The 19,420-nt window shown below is 41.9% G+C and overlaps 1 protein-coding gene across 1 annotated transcript; it reads right to left on the reverse strand.

The window, feature by feature from the left end:
- Window positions 1-7,342: 7,342 nt before the first annotated feature.
- alas1 (aminolevulinate, delta-, synthase 1) lies at window positions 7,343-12,775 on the reverse strand. Its single transcript, XM_085158566.1, has 11 exons — window positions 12,607-12,775; window positions 11,081-11,321; window positions 10,764-10,946; window positions 10,533-10,667; window positions 10,089-10,308; window positions 9,555-9,739; window positions 9,275-9,454; window positions 8,902-9,066; window positions 8,153-8,421; window positions 7,893-8,055; window positions 7,343-7,669 (listed from the first exon to the last, which is right to left on the reverse strand). Exons 2-11 carry the CDS (start codon window positions 11,283-11,285, stop codon window positions 7,509-7,511), a joined length of 1,866 nt encoding a protein of 621 aa, XP_085014692.1. The 5' UTR covers window positions 11,286-11,321; window positions 12,607-12,775; the 3' UTR covers window positions 7,343-7,508.
- Between the last annotated feature and the right edge of the window lie 6,645 nt (window positions 12,776-19,420).

Consider the following 19,420-nt stretch of genomic DNA (forward strand, 5'->3'; position numbering starts at 1 on the left):
TTGTTTTTTTTTTTTTTCATAATTAAGGTTGCAACTTGTTTCGATATTTACACTACTGCACTTTTTTGCTCCCCATAAATTAGTGTGGGAATGCAAAACGAGGATGTCTGAGAAAAAAAGCTCTGGAGAAAAGGCTACAGGGTTCCAGCGAAGCCTGTAATGTAGAGAGTCACAGTGACTGATGATATATAACCTTTATACATCCTTGTTCCTGTGCAGCCAAAGGCTAAGTCTGATACAGGTGAAGGTTGCAACACTTATGTGTGTGTGTGTTTTTTATGGGCAAGTGGGTGTGAGTGCGTGTGTTTGTATATCTGAGTTACATGTTTTGATGTGTTATCACTGTTTTGTCTAAGATGGCCTCTAATCTGCCTGTGGAGGTGCTTCTGACCAAGGACAGTAAACGTAAAAAGGCAAAGAGGAATATCCAGCTGTTGAGCATGAACTCTGTCCCATCTAGATCAGTCCTCATGAGGGAAACCATCCCTTTGCTACTCATTTACAGTGAGGTCACTGTTACCATTTAACCCTTTACATACCAGCATGAATTTCCACAGAATGTATAAATAAGGTTTCCATGGGTTTTCATCTGCTGTGTAGCAAGACCAGACATGCGTGTTGTAACTTTTTGTGACTCAAAGTTGCCCACCCATGTCAACTAAAGGAGTCAGCAACAGTATAATCAACTTTACCGTGGAAACCCCACAACAGTTACGTTACTTGTCTGACGGCATTTCTTTCTCTAAATATTCCTCTCAACTCTTCACCCCTTGAAAGCATACTTGGAGGTCCTTTTAAAAACTGCTTATGGCACAAAATAACTGGGTGTGCCTCAGAAGGTAGCCGGGGCGATCTCTTCTTATGCAGCTACCCTTGGAAAGACTGTGTCAAAACACGTCTCTCTCTCTATATAAATAGAGACAAAACGTGTCATTAAGGGTTGCATTAATAAGCACGAAACAAGATTTAAACATCAAAATAAACCTCCAAAGAATTTAAATTTTTGTTGGAAGATGCCTCAGATTTCGTTTCATTGGTCAAACGCATGGAAGGAGTTGAAGCAAATCACAAGGAGGTCATTCATAAGTGTGACTTAGTGATTATTATAAAATATTAATAATGTTTTTAATAAATGTAGTCAGCTCAGGTCAGTAATGCTTCTCAAAATGTAATTTGTAATGTTTTAGTTTTTCTTGCTAGACTGAGTCATGTGATGTTAGAAGTTTTTAGTGCTGAGTCTATGGATCAAACCTGTAGTCACTGGACATCAATTATTGTAATCAATATAAATGTAATGTCTTTAAGTCCCAGTAAAGTTTAAATGACATATGTGAGTTATATAATGCAGGATTGCGCCACAAAAATTGTTTTATGGGAACTCAATCAGTCAAAAAAGCAAATCAAAGTATAAACTGTCAATTCTCGGGTTTACGTACAGCATGGCTGAACAGCCTTCCACACTTTGTAGCACAGCAAATGCATTAACATTTGTAACATTGCACATCTCCCTTTATCTGAATCTTCAAAGCATCTTTTTACATGCATATAATAGCATTAAGTCCATACGGACACGTGCACTCATGCCCTTGTAGATGAAACAGTGAGGTGGTCACATGGTAACATTCCAGGAGGCCCAAGGATGTACGGTTATCTTGACCCCGATGGGAACATTAAGGCAGATAAAGCAGAGTGAAAACCAGCCAAAACATGAGCTTTGCTTGAACAGCATATCATTTTTTATTAAACATTAGAGCACTATTTTGTTTTTTGGGTTTTTTTGCTTTTACAGTGACAATCAGCCTCTTTGAGCAGCATGACGTCTGATATGCTTCCAATAAAGCAGCTTTTATCTATTCTTATTCAGTGAATCCAGGAAAAATGTGCTCATGTTACATTTCAAGAAAGACTAATCTTGACAGATGACAGACACTGCAGTCATAATAAAGGACGCATTGTTTTCAAAATCCACCTGCAATAAGAGTCACTGCCCGAAAACCAGAGCATCATTCAAAGCTTTGAAATTGAATCCCATTGTAATTATTCTAATCAACTTAATACTGTAGCAGACAGCCACACAAGGACATGGAGGTGGATAGTTTATTGAGAAACTGCATGATTTTGCTTGTTTGTCTAAAACACAGTCATTGTCCTTCAGCTCTCAGTGCTTTCTGTAGCAGAGAGAGACGCTGGCGTTCATTCAGTTGTTGAGGTCATCATGGAGCTAACCACTTTTGCTCTTCTGAGAAATGATAGCAAACTGCCTTTTAATTCAATTTTGTCTCTTCAACAGCCAGAGCATTATACGCTTTAAAGCCTACTTGATAGCTATTTTGTTTCCCTTAACCCTCAGTGGCCACATTTGGGCATCAGCACAATTATACGAATGGTATCGGCTGTGATTTTAAAAAAACACAAACCCACAAGACTTAAACTTTAAACTTTCTAAATAATTTCAACAATTTCAACTTACCAAAATATAGCAGAAGAAGATAAAGCTACCTAATAAATACAAATCTATGTATTAGTATATTATAGAACAAAGAAAATATATTATATTAGATATGTGTGTGAGAGAAAAAAAAGGTTATTTTAGTCCTGCTTCAAATAAGCATCACACCATTTCCAAAACAACAACAATAAAGCAGGTATAACAAGAGAGGACACGTCTGACTGTGACTGGCCTACTGGCTAATGGTTTGTAAATGAGATCTTATTGGAAAAGAGCATGTGGTTTCATACCACAATTAATCCTCGATTTTGAAACATGGTATATCCTGGTCCTCTGCCATTCTGTGAGTTTTTTTTTTTTTTAATTAATCCCTCCACTGGTTCAGTGCAAGTAACTAGAATTGTACACAGGAAGCTACCACACCTACAAAAACTAGTAAACATTTTATTCAGTTTAAACAGTTTCTGTTTTAAGCACAAATAAACTTCAGTCGAATTCAGTCTCGGTATATGTTCACTGAATGTATTTAGCTTAAAATCTCAAGTCAACACAAAAGAAATTTGTTTCTAAGTATCTGTCTGGTTTCTCATTCTGGGGTTTCCAAAGTGGAGTTACAAGCAGATGGAATGAATCACTGAATGTGAGAAGTGTGTGACCCCTTCTTAACTCCCAGTGTTAGCCTGCCCTGGGTTTCACTGCTCCTGCTTTTGTCTGCTGTCTGAGAGTCTGGCAGCCATGCATGAGTCAGTAGCCATGGAAATACAGCACAGTTTTGAATTGCAGTAAACCTTCTGACAAAAAACTAAATGTTTGTCCTTTAAACGAGGCACTGGATCCAAAATATAAACAGTGACTTATACGTGTACACCTAAGTTAAACAAACTGAAAAAAAAAAAACCATGAAACTGTGACTAAGAAGACCTCTACACTAATCATGGATCAAAAGAAATGCTAAACAACCCCATGAAGGGGGAAGATTTTGTTTGTACACATTGTTGTTTAGAGATGCTGTTGAGTGTAGAAGAAATGCACAGCAGTGGAAAATCGATATCGGTTCATGCACTGTATGTGTGTGGACAAATAAAAGGAAAACATACAGAAATGACTGAAGACACATCTACAGTTTATGTGTGTGTGTTTTTATGGGGAAGTGGGTGTGAGTGCGTGTGTTTGTATGTCTGAGTCACATGGTGTTACATGGTTGATGGAACAAAAAAATAGTTAAAGGGTCAAACAGTCAGTACATGCTGTGTTATAAAAAAAACCCTCAGGTGGGTTCCTCCAGGAAGTTCAGTAAGAGTAGGATGAACAATATTCCTGTGTTCCTGAACCTTATCATGATTTAGCCTTGTATTGTTAAAATATGTTACACTTATTATTTAACAAATGATCACTTAGTAAACCAGTATTTCCTCCTACGGTAGAGAAATGCAGTCCTGTGAAAAATGAAGCCACCCTTACTGCTTCCATAGGTAAGCAGCCTCAGGTGAACTTGATAACTTATTATTAGCTATCGTAAGCAAGTCTTTTGGTAGTGCGCTGGTCTGGAGTATTCAGGTCTGTGCAAACACAATGTCACAATCTTCTCAGGACAGGTGGACAACCCACAAGTCTTAACCTAAGGTTAGATTGTGCGTTGCGCCTACCGGCCTCAGTTAGCAAGTAATGATTTAAACATTAAAGCTTATTACAGTACAAGTAGAAAAAGACTGAACAAGCACAGCATGTTTGGAAAGGTGTTCAAGAGAAAGCCTTGTCTCTCTAAAAAGAACATGACAGCACGGCTTAGGTTTAACCTCCTAACACCCGAACTCTTCCACAGAATGCATTTTTAATTTATCTTTGAATGCAAAAACAAAGAATTACCAGACTCTTTTTTTTTTTAACTAAATTTTCGTTTCTAAGAAAAATGAGAGCCACAAATGAGGATATTCGTTTAAAATTTCAATAGAACAGTAACAGTATAATTTCCTCGTAAGTGGATATCAGGCCCATGTAGAGCAAAATTGAGTATTTCGGTTTGAATAACCCAAAATGTGATGTCCACATATGTGGACGCCAGGTCCTAGGAGGCTAAAAAAGTCGCATCTAAACAAATCACAAAACTTCTGGAACAATAACTGTTGGACAGACGAGACCAAAGTGGCGATGACTGATCATGGTGCACAGCAAACACAGAAGGCCATCAGCACAAACACTTCAAATACTTCATACATACTACTAAGCATGGTGGTGGTTGGATGATGATTTGAGCTTGCTTTGCAGTCACTGAGTCAACCACGAGTCATTACCATGAGTCAAATGTGAGACCATCAGGGTGATTGTTAAAGCTTGGCTGCAACTGGGTCGTGCAACGGGACAATGATCCCAAGCATAGCTGCCAATTTACATGAGAATAGGTAAGAAGAAGAAAAAACACAATGCTGCAAGTCAAAGTCCAGATCTCAGTCTGACTCAAATGTTGTGGCAAGACCTTACGAAATATGTCTGTTAATAAATAGCCATAAACCTCAATTAACTAAAGCAATACTGTAAAAAAGGGTTTGTCCAAAATTCCTCCTCAATGATGTGTGAGATTGATAAACTCGTTCAGAAAATGGTAACGTCAAGACATGCTAATGAATCATGTTTCATGCTGCTTCTGTATTTCAGATTAGTTAGTTAAAAGAAATAATTAAGATATGGTGTAATGTGTCGTCTTGTTGTATTTAATTAATTTTAAAATCTGGGGAACACCAGGTTATATCCATGCCTATATATATAAATTATTTAAATTAAAAGAGAGCACATTCTCTTATTTATTGTAGTACAAGGGTTACTATGTCTTGCCACAATGTATCCTTATATATCACATTTTCTCCACTATTTACTATGTGTGCATAAGATAATGATAGACATATGCAATAAACGACTACTTACTCAGCTAAAATGTCCTTCAAACACCTTCTATTCTCCATACACATTATTAGATAGATATATATATAGTACTTTGTAGTCTATGATTTTTTTTAAATATTTTGATATATTTGACATATTTTTTCATCTAAAACCAGTTAGCTCTTACTGCCTCAGCTAATGGCCTTTTGATTTTGTGATGATTTTTTTTGCGCCACTGTAGGTTCACAGATGTGAAGAAGAGTTCGAACACTTTCACATAAAATTTTTTTTGATAGGTATAGCACTGCACCTCCCCGAGGTCTGGAAGACTTCTTGCTCAGTACATACAGGTTTTGGTTTTTGTAACTTTCCATCATCTCTTTTCCGAATTGTAACAAAAAGTCAGTTCAAAAGTGGAAGTGAGCCATTTGTGTAAAGCAGTGACGTAATAGTAAAAGTAGTGGTTCCCACTTCCATTTTCAGTGTATCTCTGGTTTTGATGAGACAGCTATGTTAGAAAAGCTATTATAATTGACCTTTTCAAGACTGAGATTAAACCTTCATATCCTGATTTTTATCAGAATCTGTTAGAAAAATATGACAATAAATACGTTTTCCTGTTTGTGCCTGTGTCGGTCACATTGCCTGTTTTGATGCATAGTCCGAAGCTTATGTGGACCCATAGAAAACAGGTATGTGTGCCAATTTTGAGTGTATCATTGTCATTGTGACCTCCTTTATTCTGCGAATCTAGGTCTTACAGCTTTATCTATGTCATCTCCATGTGAATCCATGGGATAGTAGGTTAGTAGGTTCTCTACACATGGTAAGATTTCACCAGATAGAGAAAGAGGAAAAAAATTATTGTGGTTTTAAGTCACTAAATAGATATTTCTAAGAGCGATTATAAAAACAGGACTTCATCTATAATATATCTGATTGCTCATAAGAAGGCTCGCACATTCAAACCAACACGCCTAAAGCAGCGTACACATAACCAACAACAAAATCAGTGCATTATTATACTGCAGTATCTGATAAAACTAATGAAGTACCAAATGTCTTGCTCGTTACAAAGTGTCATGACAGGATTGTGTGCTATGGTAAAGCAAAACATTTTATAGGAAAACAAATTATAGGACAACTGAGATAAGGCAGAAGATGACAGAAATTGGTTATGACGTTGATGTTAATATTAAAGCAGTTAAATATGGTTTGTTTAAAGAAAAAATGGGTGAAGACAAAAAGAGACTCTTTTGGTTGATAATGTGTGTAATAAACACCCATATTTGGAAAACCCGTGCCAAAGGACTGATAGAACAAAAGATAATAAGTAGTGATGTGGTGAGTAAACATATCACTACAGATCTACGGAGAAGGAGAACAATGGACCTGAAACTTGGAAAAGTTTTCCCTTGGGATGTATTGAAATTGTAAGTTTAAGTGTTTAGTTGACTCAGATGCTTGACTTTCCTCCTTTGTTTTCCTTTTTTTTCTTAATGTATGGTATATGATCAAGATATTGTATACGTAATTGTATGTGTATGTAAATTTAATATGTAATTTTGTATACTTTAAATAAAGTGTTTAAAAAAAAGTAAAGAACAAAAAAAACAAAACTGCAACAAGACATTTTTCAGTGTTCCACTTTTCTCACAAGCACAAGTGACATAAGTGGATCAAATTATCAGCAACAGTTTAAAAAAAAAAAAAAAAAAAAAAAAAAAAGAAAATCAAAATCCTGGCATCTGCCAAGCTTGTCCAATTAATGTGACCCATTTTTGTAGCTTTATTCAGTAATCATTTTACCCATCAGTAAAAAACCCATGTGACTGAGCATGATATCACGGTGTCATCTGAGCCACATTTAATCAGTTTATACAACAGCCCAATGAAGAAATTAACTTAACAGTGGCCTTGAATCCTAGAGCAGAAAAAAACTGAGTGCATCCCACTCATTTCTTGCCACTCCTCATGTCTCTGTAAACACTTTCAAAAACCAAACACACACAGAGATTCTTTCCCGTATTTTATTTGCAGTATATAGACCATCTGAACATAGATAATTTTAAATATGTGTAGGACAAATTATTAAAGATAATTAATACATTCTATGATAGTGACAGAGGAATGGGGCTTAAGCGTGGACGCGCTGTCTTCAGACTGCAGTGGGTGATTAGTGTTATGCGCAGGCTGAGATGAGGTGGCTGAGCCCATTGAAGTAAGACTTCTCTCGCTCGCTCATCACCTCGAAGTGCAGTGGCTGCTGGCAGAAGGTGCACTCTGCTGACGAGTGGGGCTTAAGCTCCAGGCCCACCTCCTTCCATGTTTGCTCCAGCCTCTCTGAAAGGGGAAAACAGATAAAGAGAGGTCAGTTTTACTTCAATGATAAAAAAAGTACAGTTAGTTACAGGTTGGATGAAGTTACTCATGTAATGTAACTTTTGCATAAACAGCTACACAGTTCAGTTCGATCAAATAAAGACATAAATTCTGTTTAACTTGTTGTAGCCTTCTTATACACTATCAAGCATTTCAAGTGAAACGTGTTACTTTGTCAGCTTACCAACAAAGTATTTCATCATCTCAGGGGTGTGGTGAGGAGTTGGGGCAATGCGCAGCAGCTCATCTCCCCTGGCAACGGTGGGATAGTTGATGGCCTGCACATAGATGTTATGGCGACGCATCATGATGTCACACACCTCCGTGTTTTTCTCAGCATTCGAAACCTAATTATACCAAAGAGACACACGCGCCATGAGAATCGAGCCGTTGTGACTTGATCTGCTTTTCAAGTTCCACACAATCAATTCAATCGTAGATTACCCGGACAGGGATGATGTGGCTGGGGCAGTGCACAACAGGCAACCCAGAGTCCATCAGCATCTGCCGGAGGAGCTTGACGTTGCGCTGGTGTTTAAGTCTCAGTGAGCGCCCTTCTTCCCCTTTAAGGATCTGGATCGATTCCCGGGCTCCGGCTAGAAGCATCGGAGGCAGAGAGGTGGTGAAGATAAAACCAGCAGCGTAGGAACGCACTGTGTCCACCAGGGCGGCGGTACTCGCAATGTAGCCACCCACACAGCCAAAGGCCTTCCCTAGAAAAGAACATAATGCTGATTATTACAACTCCTCTCGTTCAACATTAAGGAGCCAGTGGTCTTAAAATAAATAAATAAAAAAAAATTACAGCCATTGTAATCTCAAACTAGAACCGCCTGAAATGTCAGCTGTGCAGGAGCTGTAGTGCTCTTGAGTTGGAAATAATTGTCCCCTCAGTCTGACAGTGACACGCAATCTGAGTAATTCAATAGGAGCACAACAAGAGGCTGTAGTCTCCTAGCAACAACAGAGCCGAACAGAGCTGCTCCAGATTCTTTTCAGCCCTCTGGTATATTGGATGACACGGCTGAGGCCTGATCCTCAGTCTAATTCAAACAATCAAGCTAGACAAGTCGCACTAACCAGTGGCAGTTATTTTGGTTCGGAAAAAAAAAAAAAAAAAAAAAAAAATGAAACAGTACAGCAACAGCAATCTCTACTTTTTTTTTTTTTTTAAGTAGAGATTGTGCACTTACCTAGAGTTCCCGAGATGATATCCATCTTGTCCATGACGCCATCCCTGTCGCCAATGCCCCCTCCTCTGGAGCCGTAGAGGCCCACAGCGTGAACCTCGTCAACGAAGGTGATGGCGCCAAACTCGTGGGCCACGTCGCACATTTCCTCCAGCGGACACACGGCACCTGTGTTACAGAAAGAAAGTCACACAAACCTGGTCAGACTTGTTTTTTGCTTCTTAAAGAGCACTTCATGACTTAGTTTGAATGAATTATTGATTTTGCAAGAACAGTAATATTTTCCAGGACACATGCAGTAAGAGAAAGTTTAAAAAAAGAAAAAAGAAATATTAACATTTATCCAACAGCAGTGAAGCAGTAATTAGAAACTGACCATCCATGGAATGGACGGTCTCAAAAGCCACGATCTTTGGTTTTGTGGGATCTCCTTTCTCCAGGAGCTCTCGAAGATGGGCCACATCATTGTGGCGGAAAATGAATTTCTTAGCGCCGCTGTTCCTGATACCTTGAATCATTGAGGCGTGGTTACCTGCGTCAGAGTAGATTTCACAACCTAAAAGTGTTCAGAGGAGAGGAAACCGTCAATGAGACCAAACACGCTTACAGGAGGTTCGAATTACTGTTAAATACACCAAGTTTTTCCTTCTGCATACCAGGCAGCATCTTCGCAAGGGTGAAGAGGGTGGAGTCATTGGCAACAAAGCAGGAGGTGAACAGCAGCGCCGCATCCTTCTTGTGAAGGTCAGCCAGCTCTTGTTCTAGCTCCACGTGGAATTTACTGGTCCCAGAGATATTCCTGGTACCTCCTGCCCCCGAACCATGTTTTTGTAAAGTATCCCTAGAAAGAGACAAACAGTTGCTCATTAAAATGCTGCAGACTTGTATGCAAGATCCAACAAGCTCAAACAAGCTGAGGGGGCGGGGGGGAGGAGAAGAAAAACAACACCATCATCGTGACACATGAGGTTTAGGTGTGATCCATGTCCAACTCAACACCCACACAAATAATGGCCAGTATCGCCCAAGGGTGCCAGGTTGCATCATGTAATTATGCTCTGAGCTGGTTTCTCTCTGAACTTAGCTCTCACAGAGGGACAAAAGGTAAAAAGCAATCAGGGAAGGTAGACAGGCCGTACACATCAACACACCTTGACCCATGAAACTGGATTAACTACTCAGTTACTCACATGATGGACTGCACGACTCGAGGGTGTCGACTCATGCCCAGGTAGTCGTTGCTGCACCAAACCGACACGTCACGCTTTTCTTGTAAAGAGCTTGTGAAGTCGTCAGCCATCGGGAACTCAGTGGCCCGACGATTCACGGTCTTAAACACGCGGTACGTGTGATCGTTCTTCTTCTCTTCGATCTTCTTCTCAAAAAACGCATCGTACTGGAAGCGGGCCGCTGGAAAAGAAAAGGAAGGTAAAAGTTGCTTAATGTGGCTTAGTGTTGCTACAGTACTGCAACCGATGGAGTAACTTTAATGTGAGGAAAGACTACACCCGTGTGCAAAAACACCAAAACATACTCGCAAATAAAAAAGAAGATTGTCATAGTAAGGTAGACAGTAGCTAGGTTAATCACAGGCTTGCAGGACAGTGTGTTTAAACTATCAAAATAAAACCTACTTCTTCCTGGTAAGTTGTCTTGAAGCAGGTGGCTGACTTTCTTAGGTCGCTGTTTCAGGAGGGTTTTCATTAATGTGGTTTCTCCTTCAGCAGTGCTGGCCAAGTTTGGCTGCTTTAGTTGGTCAGCAGGCACTTCTGTCAGGACAAAAACAAATTGCTATTAAATATTGTACAAAACTATGGAAAACTGATTTAGTTCTCAAAGAAAAACAACAACAAAAAAAACCTCACCTTTCTTCACAGTGCGGACTTCCTGTACATCCTCTTGGAACTCTATGCCAACCTGACGGACTACACCACTGTTCTTCTGGCTCATCTCAGCAGCCAGGAAAGGGCATTTGGAGGCCATCATCTGTCCTGGAGGTGGCATAGGGTGGCCAGCTGGCAGCTTGGACTCCACCTCCTTTTTGGGGGCTGCAAAGGGACAAAAGTTTTAAATTTCACTTTTACCAGTAATTCTATCATTACATGATTTATCTGACTAAATATAATACAGCTGTAGTGTTGATTAGAATAGTCAGTATGACCACCATCTTTATCACCCTCACCGGCAGACACGGTGTTCTCAGGCTTCTGGTAGGAGGATGAGGAGGAACAGAGGGCACGTGCCATTGAAGGGGCCATAGGTTTTGCAGCCAGCTCCATCATGATGGGACATCGCTGGGCGTACGTCACCAGCGTCTTTTTGGACTGCTGGAGAAAGGCCTGGGGCATGCGAGCCAAGAAAGGACAGCGGCGCACTATTACATCCATAATCAGCAGCGGTGATGACGATGATTGTCTTGAGTTCTAAAGGAGAAAGAGAAAACTTATGTGAAACATGTCCTGCAGACAGTGAAGATAATGTTTTTTGTCCCATAAAAGAAAGGAAAGAAGGCTTTTCAGAAGAAAAAGCCTGTCTGTTGCAAAAACCTGTTTAACAACATAGGTCAAGGAAGTGAGAAAATGCCGTTTATGGTCAAACACTCCTACATGGTTCAGCTAAATCTAGATTTTGAAAAACAAAAACAAGTGAGAATGACATCTGATTACCTGAGACTTTCAAAGGCAGGTGAGATGAGTTCACTGAGCCACTGATATAATAGGTCAAAGCTGAAAGACTCGTACGAGCCCACATGTTTGGCTACACTCACAATAGTCAAGTGTTGCTTTAAGAAGCCTGCAGTGTTTGCTCATAGCTGGGTCGTAACCTTTCCCCAACAGAAACCAGTTCCCAGGTAGGACACCCACACCTGAACTTTGCTCCCTATGAAGTTCCAGAGAAATCTAACAGTGACTAATGTGGTACATCGAAGCTGCTCTTTCCCTTATATAAACACCAGATAGAGATCAGTATGTACATAACATAAAAGTAATGCCAATGTAATTCCTAGAGTTCCAAACAAAGAAAAGAAAAGCTAGTCTTTGTTTCTGTGTTTATTTCTATGCATTTAATAATGTTTCCCACATTATTTGTTGAGCACTTCTAAAACTTATTTAAAGTGCTACTGACGAAAGATAACAATAATAGTAATGATAATAATAATAATAATAAATTATATTATTGTTGTTATTATTAATAATGAAACTTCTGTCTTCTGTCTGATTAAATACCCCTGCTTATACCCGAGTTGTCCTACAGTCCTTACTTTGAACTCATGGGCGTCTCCGGGCTACACTAAAAACAGTAGCGCTCTACCTAAACAACGCTACTTTAGGATAATTATGGACATGATTTATGTTTATTCATAAGGTCTACCCATCTCTACTCAACCGGTGTTACAATAAAAATTGATTTATTAAAACCTCAACACTTTAAATAAATTCACTGGTTTAACAGGTATTTTCCTGTTTTGACTCACCATTTTTGCGCAAAAGTTGCGTAAAAGTCATACCTTATGTATCTCCGATGGTAATAAATTTCGCGATGAGATCGTTCTGAGACATAAAAAGTGTAAGCCAGGCTTTCCTATCGTTAGCCGGGCCCATCGTGATCCTTGCCGGTTGACTGATCTTAGCAGGACGGCTAACATTAGCTAAGAGGCTACTAGAAATAGGGGTGATGATCGCGATTAGGTCAAATAAGAACACCTACCTCTTAAAACTTCACAGCTTCCGGTGTAATCCTCGTCGTGTTATAGTGACAATAAGCGATCTTAGGTGCTGCTCAGAGAAATAAAAGAAAACACGGCTTGTTGTTAACAGAAGCAGAGAAAATCGATGCTTCGTTATCCTGCACTGAGGACGAACGGAGAGGACGAGGGCGAGACAGTTCTTATAAAGCAATGCCCAGACGAAGTATCGCGAGATCTTAATTCTGACGTTCTGCGTCATCAAACACTCTCGCCTATCTGGCAGCGTACCCAGCAAGGTTTTGTTAAGGACACTGAGTGGAAAAGATTTGGTCCTTACAAACAAGGTGGTGGTTTCCTTTACATGAATTCATAGATTTAATCACCAAACTTCCAACAAAACTATAAAAGCGATTTAGATGCCATTTATTTTGGTTTTGTACTTTTACGTAGGTGTCATGGAAAAGCATTTTGGTAAAAGCATTCTGGTTTTACCTCTAACAAGATGCTGTCAGAATTTTTTATTTTAATTTATATTTCTATATATTTGTATTTGTCATCTTATTTGGTTGTAAGAAATACGAGAGCAGTACCTCATCTGTTGCAGTACCACTCCTTGTCAGACGCCACATCCATAAATGTAAGCTCTCAAAAGAAAAGCCACGCTTCCTTTTTTTTTTCATGAAGGAAATGGAACTTTATGTGGCCCAATTTATTCTATTCTTCCCATAAGAAAAAGATATTGATATCTGTGATTTTTAATGTCTCTCATAACTCTTTCACCTCATTGTTTTGTTCCGTTATGATTTAATTGATTTCCTTGCTATTATTTTTGTGTTATGCTTTTTTTGTAAAAGGGAAAAATAACATGCCCAACAAGGCTCAGGGGCCCAAAGGTGTTAGATGGGGCTAAGGGACCTTGCAGAGTAAAAGGATTCCTTTTTTCTCATGCTCATAAAAGACCCACAAGAGCTTCAGAAAGAAAGCAGCTCATGGAAAAGAGCCGTTGTAACTGAAACGTGGGAGTATTTCTCCACTTGGCTTTTCTAAAGAATATTTGGGTCTATACCACAGCTGATGTGATGCCTGAAACTATGGCTGAAAATGTTTTATGTTTGCTTCTCTTGTAGTAACAGCCTATCACTTAATCTGGAGTTTGGAGGGGTTTAATTCAATTATCATTCTGCTTCTTTTGTTGCTTTACTTTTTTTGTTTATCTTTTGATTTTTGCAATGGCACACCCAAAGCTACAGCAAAATCTGTGGCTGATAAATGTGGGCTACACACAAATTAATCTCAGATGATATAAGAGACGCTCACATGAGTTGTTGGATGATGTTTTAAAAGTTGTATGATGAAGGCCCTGAAGGTACATTAAGATTCTTTTGTGACATTTATCATGAGTTTTGTGAGTTGTCAGCTCTTTGTCATGTGTTTCCTTATTTTGTTGCAGTGGCTTGAACTGAAAGTATTTATGTGGCTTTCAGTACAAACGTAAATGAAAATATGTGTCCATGAGCATGAGTCAGTACATTTTTTTGAATCTTTAATGAAATGCCATGAGATCAGGTTGGTGTGCTGGGGGAAGAGGGAGCCGTAGGGTTTCCGGTGCTTCATATTACCTGCAAAGCCCTACTAGAAGCATGAGAGCTATATTTATATATATTCAGTTGGACCTTAGTTGGGCAGTGATTTTGAAGAATTACTTAAATTTACTTTAATTGTAATTGTAATTAAGGGATAAATACTGCCCGCACATAATTATGGGTCAAAATGTATTAAAAATGCTTAAAAACTTGACTGATTTTGCAAAAAAGTAAGATTTAGAAAAGCTTTAACCCCATTGGAAGTCACCATCTTTATGAAATCTACCACAAATTTTAATTCACGATTCTTTGATTGCCATGTCTCCCTTTTATATTTACTCCGATCTTTGTAGTATTTATTCTGTTTGTAGCCGTTAAAAATAACTTACAGTCATTGTGTTTAATCACCTTTTACCTCCATCTAAGATAACGATTTGCAGAGACTTTGTAATTTAACAACAGCTCTCTAAACTACAACTTTGTGTGTATTTGAATTGTTACAATGATGCAAAACACTCAAACTGAACTCAGATTACGTCTCGAAAGACTTGTTCATCTACTCTAGAGGTTTTTGCTGCATGTGATGTCTGGGTTTAAAGAGTGACACTAAACTTGGATTGGTGCCTAAATGGATTTTAGATTGTCTTGTAATCTTTGCAGGTGCTCTTGCATGCGTGTGGGTGAAAGGTTGTTGACGAAGCCTATGGTGCCAAACCAAGGCTAAACTCAGTAAACACATCACACATTGTTACCATTTTATTAGGTACAGCTGTTTAAAATAAATCCATTTTAATGCAACTGAATGCTTCATTGTTTAAACAGTTCTTATGTAATATTTTGCAGTGTATATATCTGAGCTATTCTTTCTCATACACTGTAAGTGAAAACCTCAGAACCTCAGTTTAACATAGTATTTCAGCACCAAATACTGGCAAAGAAAGAGTGATCAAAAAGGCTTAAATGAGCTTTATTTTTTACAGGAACTGTAATTCCCATTGTTTATAATCACCTATTGTGGCTGTGCTGACTACAAGTGTATGTGGAGAAAAAAACCACTTTACTCAGAACAACAATCATAGCACTGCAAAAAGAATTTCAAATTTCTTACTCCAAAGAATTTATACTTGTCTCTGCCCTCTGGATCTGTGAGGTTTTTCATCTTCACTTCAGATTTATGGTTGCGGTGTTTTGCTGCCCTCTGCTGATCTATTTTGACTTTAGCAGTGTTTCCTAAAGTTTTACCCTCATACCTGTACTTATGTCAAACTGTCTTATTTAAATGTACCAAAACAGTTACTTAAACTCGCCTTCTCTGGGAATAACCGATAAAATGAATGCCATCCATCCATGCAAATCAGTACAGTTCAAAGCTTTTATTTGTACCAACATTTACAATGACACTGAGCAGTCTGCGCTCTGAGCCAGGCAGTAAACATGAAATCTCAGTCATCCATTTTTTCCTCAGGTGTTCTTTACAAACACTGGATGATTGTCCCAGCTGACTGCAGGTTCACTAATGCAACATAAAAATGCCATGCCCCCAATGTTTAACATTTAAGATTCACATTTATTTTCAAAGCAAAAACATCAGAAAGTTATGTGATGTTGTTAACACAAGCACAATATTACAATGTGAAACACGTATTCTTTGTTATGAAATAACTTTGAATTTGAAAATCACAATAAGAATAATAGGATCAGTGATTAATAAAACTCTGTGTGCATATACCTACGTGTTTTCTGACTGATGTAAGCCAGAAATACATAAGAAGTAGAAACAGAAAATTATTGAAAGTTGCAGATGAGTATTAAATGGGTATGTGGCGTGGGTGTGGTCTCTGGCCAGCTGCAGAGGAGGGGTGACACAGTGAGCTCCCGGGCGGCGCAGGGGCGGGGTTGACAGGTGTGCTGGGTTCCGACCTTGATTGTGTGTTTTCTTATGTTGACAGTGACAGTCGGAGGGGGGCGGACGTGACAGCTGCAGAGAGCGGGAGTGGCTGCAAATAAACCCACGTCTCTGAATAAAGCGTTGTGCTATCAAAACAATCGCCCAGCGTGTATTTATCGGGTCGAACGCTACACTGGTGCCGAAACCCTGGCGCGATGTCCGGTCCCCTGCCGGCTCCCCCTGCTCCCCCGGTGGCGGCGCCGCCCGCCCAGCCGCTGCAGATCTTGGGCCAGATGATGTTGGACATGGCGGCGATGGCGGCTCGTCAGGCGGCCGCACAGGACCAGCAATTGGCGTTGCTTCGCCTACAGTCGGAGCAGCAGGCCGCGGCTCTGGGGCAGCTGCTGGGGAATGCGGCCGCGCCGGCGTCCGCTCCTCCTCTGTCGGTGACGCTGCACCGGATGAGGGATGGGGAGGACCCGCTGGTCTTCATCGAGGCTTTCCAGGCCACGGCGGTGGCCTGTCGCTGGCCGGAGGAGGAATGGGCCGCCCGGCTGCTGCCGCTTCTGTCTGGCGAGGCCCAGACGGCGGCGCTGGGCCTGCCCCCCGGCTCGCGGGGGGTGTTTGAGGATGTGTGCCGGGCGGTGCTGGATCGGTTGGGTCTCTCCCCGGAGGATTACCGCCGTCAATTCCGGGCCAGCAGGATGACGGGAGGGGAGCGGCCGTTCGCATGGGCTCGACAGCTGGAGGATGCGGCGGCGAGGTGGTTGCGACCGGGCCCCTCGGCTGGGGAGGCCCGGATGCTAAACATGATCGTCCTCGAGCAGTTCGTGGGGGGCCTGCCCGAGGCAACGGCTCGTTGGGTCCGCTGCCACCGCCCGGCGGATTTGACGGCGGCGGTTACGCTGGCGGAGGACCATCTGGCGGCCAACCCGGCACCCAGCCGCGAGGAGCCGCGGCGGAGCGCCCGTGTTCCGCCGCCCAGGCCTCCGGCGGCGGCGTCACAGCGGAGGAACGGCGGCCCTGCGGGAACGGAGCAGGCAGCGGGGTGGAGCCCCAGGAACCCGTTCCGGCCGCTGCTTCCCGCCGGAACCCCCGCGGCCGCCGAGGTTGCCCCGGAGCCACGGGGAGCCGCACAGACGCTGGGGCCGGACTGCTGGAAGTGTGGGCGGCCGGGGCACCTGCGCCGAGAATGTCCGCTCATGGAGGTGGGGCAGGTGTTCCGTGTTGCCGGCGCTCCAGCCCCCGCCCCCGGTCCGGGAGGGACGTACCGCGTGCCGGTAAGGTGTCAAGGGGGTATTCGCCATGCTTTGATGGACACGGGCTGCACGCAGACCCTGGTCCACCAAAGTTTGGTTCGCCCCGGGGCATTGTTGGAGGCTAACTGGGTGGAGGTTCAATGTGTGCACGGGGATATTCACAAGTACCCGGTAGTGTCACTGCTGCTGAAATTCAGGGGCAAAACGCATAGAGTGAAGGCGGCGGTTAGCCCGCGCCTGTCGCATCCCCTTATTTTGGGTACGAATTGGCTGGGGTTCCACAGCTTACTGGGGCAGTACGCGGGGATGCGATCGCGGTCTGTCAATTTATGTAACGTTTGCGCGGCGCTCAGCGGTGACGCGGGGTCGACCGACACCGACTCTGGGGGGGAGGAGGTGGCGGGGACTTCCACGGAAGCCCCGCTGCCTCCCGTTGTGCACCCCACGGAAGATTTTCCACTAGAGCAGTCTCGGGACGACACCCTACGCTCAGCCTATGACCAAGTGATAGATATTGATGGTCGCTTGGTGCACCCTGACGCTGCGCGAACTTACCCTCATTTCCTATTGCGGAACGATCGGCTTTATCGAGTGAGCCGCGACACTCACACTGAGGAGATTCGCACACAGTTGTTGGTGCCGCAAAGCCGCCGGGAAACGGTTTTCCAGGCGGCTCATTCGAACCCCATGGCAGGGCATTTGGGTGGTGAGAAAACACACAATCAAGGTCGGAACCCAGCACACCTGTCAACCCCGCCCCTGCGCCGCCCCGGGAGCTCACTGTGTCACCCCTCCTCTGCAGCTGGCCAGAGACCACACCCACGCCACAGGGTATTAAAACGCCGTTTTAGACCGAGTTTTAATCTGGTTGTAAACTATGGCACTAGGTGGAAGCAGTGGACTGGACTCCACTACAGTTCACCTGAATGCAGGTAATGTAAACTGCATTCTTTATTTGTGGACCTGACAACTCTCAGGGTGATTAGAGCTCAACTAACAGGTTAATAATAAAAAAAAAAAACACCCAGCACGGTTTATCCTTCAACCTTGGGTCCTCTACCAGAGGCCTGGGAGCTTGAGGGTCCTGCGCAGTATCTTAGCTGTTCCCAGGACTGCGCTCTTCTGGACAGAGGTCTCCGATGTTATTCCCGGGATCTGCTGGAGCCACTCGCCTAGCTTGGGAGTCACCGCACCTAGTGCTCCGATTACCACGGGGACCACCGATACCTTCACCCTCCACATCCTCTCGAGCTCTTCTCTGAGCCCTTGGTATTTCTCAGCTTCTCGTGTTCCTTCTTCCTGATATTGCTGTCATTCGGAACCGCTACATCGATCACTACGGCCGTGTTCTTCTGTTTGTATATATATATATATATATAAATATATATATAAATATAAATAAAATCATTTTCAGTATGTTTGTTCTCATGTTTAGTTCACTTTCTGTTTCCAGTTGGTTCTGCCTACAGTTCACAGCCGATACCTTACGGCCATGTTGAATTCCCCCATGCACTACCGGCGTACCCCCTCTGAAAACTCTGGACCAGCAGCAGCCTGATGCACCACCTGCTAGCACAGCCTTCCAACCTCAGACTGCACCACCACCCTAGGCTGGATAGTGCACATATAAGTGCCTCAATCAGCGTTTGTGAACTCGGCTGAATTGGAAGTATGTACTTCGAATCAAGATCTAGACTAACTTGGTTTGTGTATTTGTAGGAATGTTATGGTGCATTTTAATAGTTTCTAAGTAAAAGTATTAAAATGAGTTTTTTACTGTACTGTGTAAGTTCATGGGAACAAAATGAAAGTGTGTGAGTTTTATCACTGGAGGATTTATGCTGGAAAGTCAACCACTCATAGTTTAAAAAAAAATCAAAATCAACTTAATTAACATCTACAATATTGTTTTTATAATAATACAAGTATGTTGCACACATTAAATAGAAGAAACCATTGTGCCTTCCAGGCAAAAGCATGTGCGTAATTTACATTGCCTCCAAATATATTTTTCTGCTTTCTAACTGTAAATAACTGTCATCATGAATGCTGTTGACTCAAATGATCCACAATGGTTTGGGGTGCTTTTTAAAAAAAAATAAAA

The sequence above is a fragment of the Neolamprologus multifasciatus genome, chromosome 5 (assembly GCF_963576455.1).
Source record: "Neolamprologus multifasciatus chromosome 5, fNeoMul1.2, whole genome shotgun sequence".
NCBI lineage: Eukaryota > Metazoa > Chordata > Actinopteri > Cichliformes > Cichlidae > Neolamprologus > Neolamprologus multifasciatus.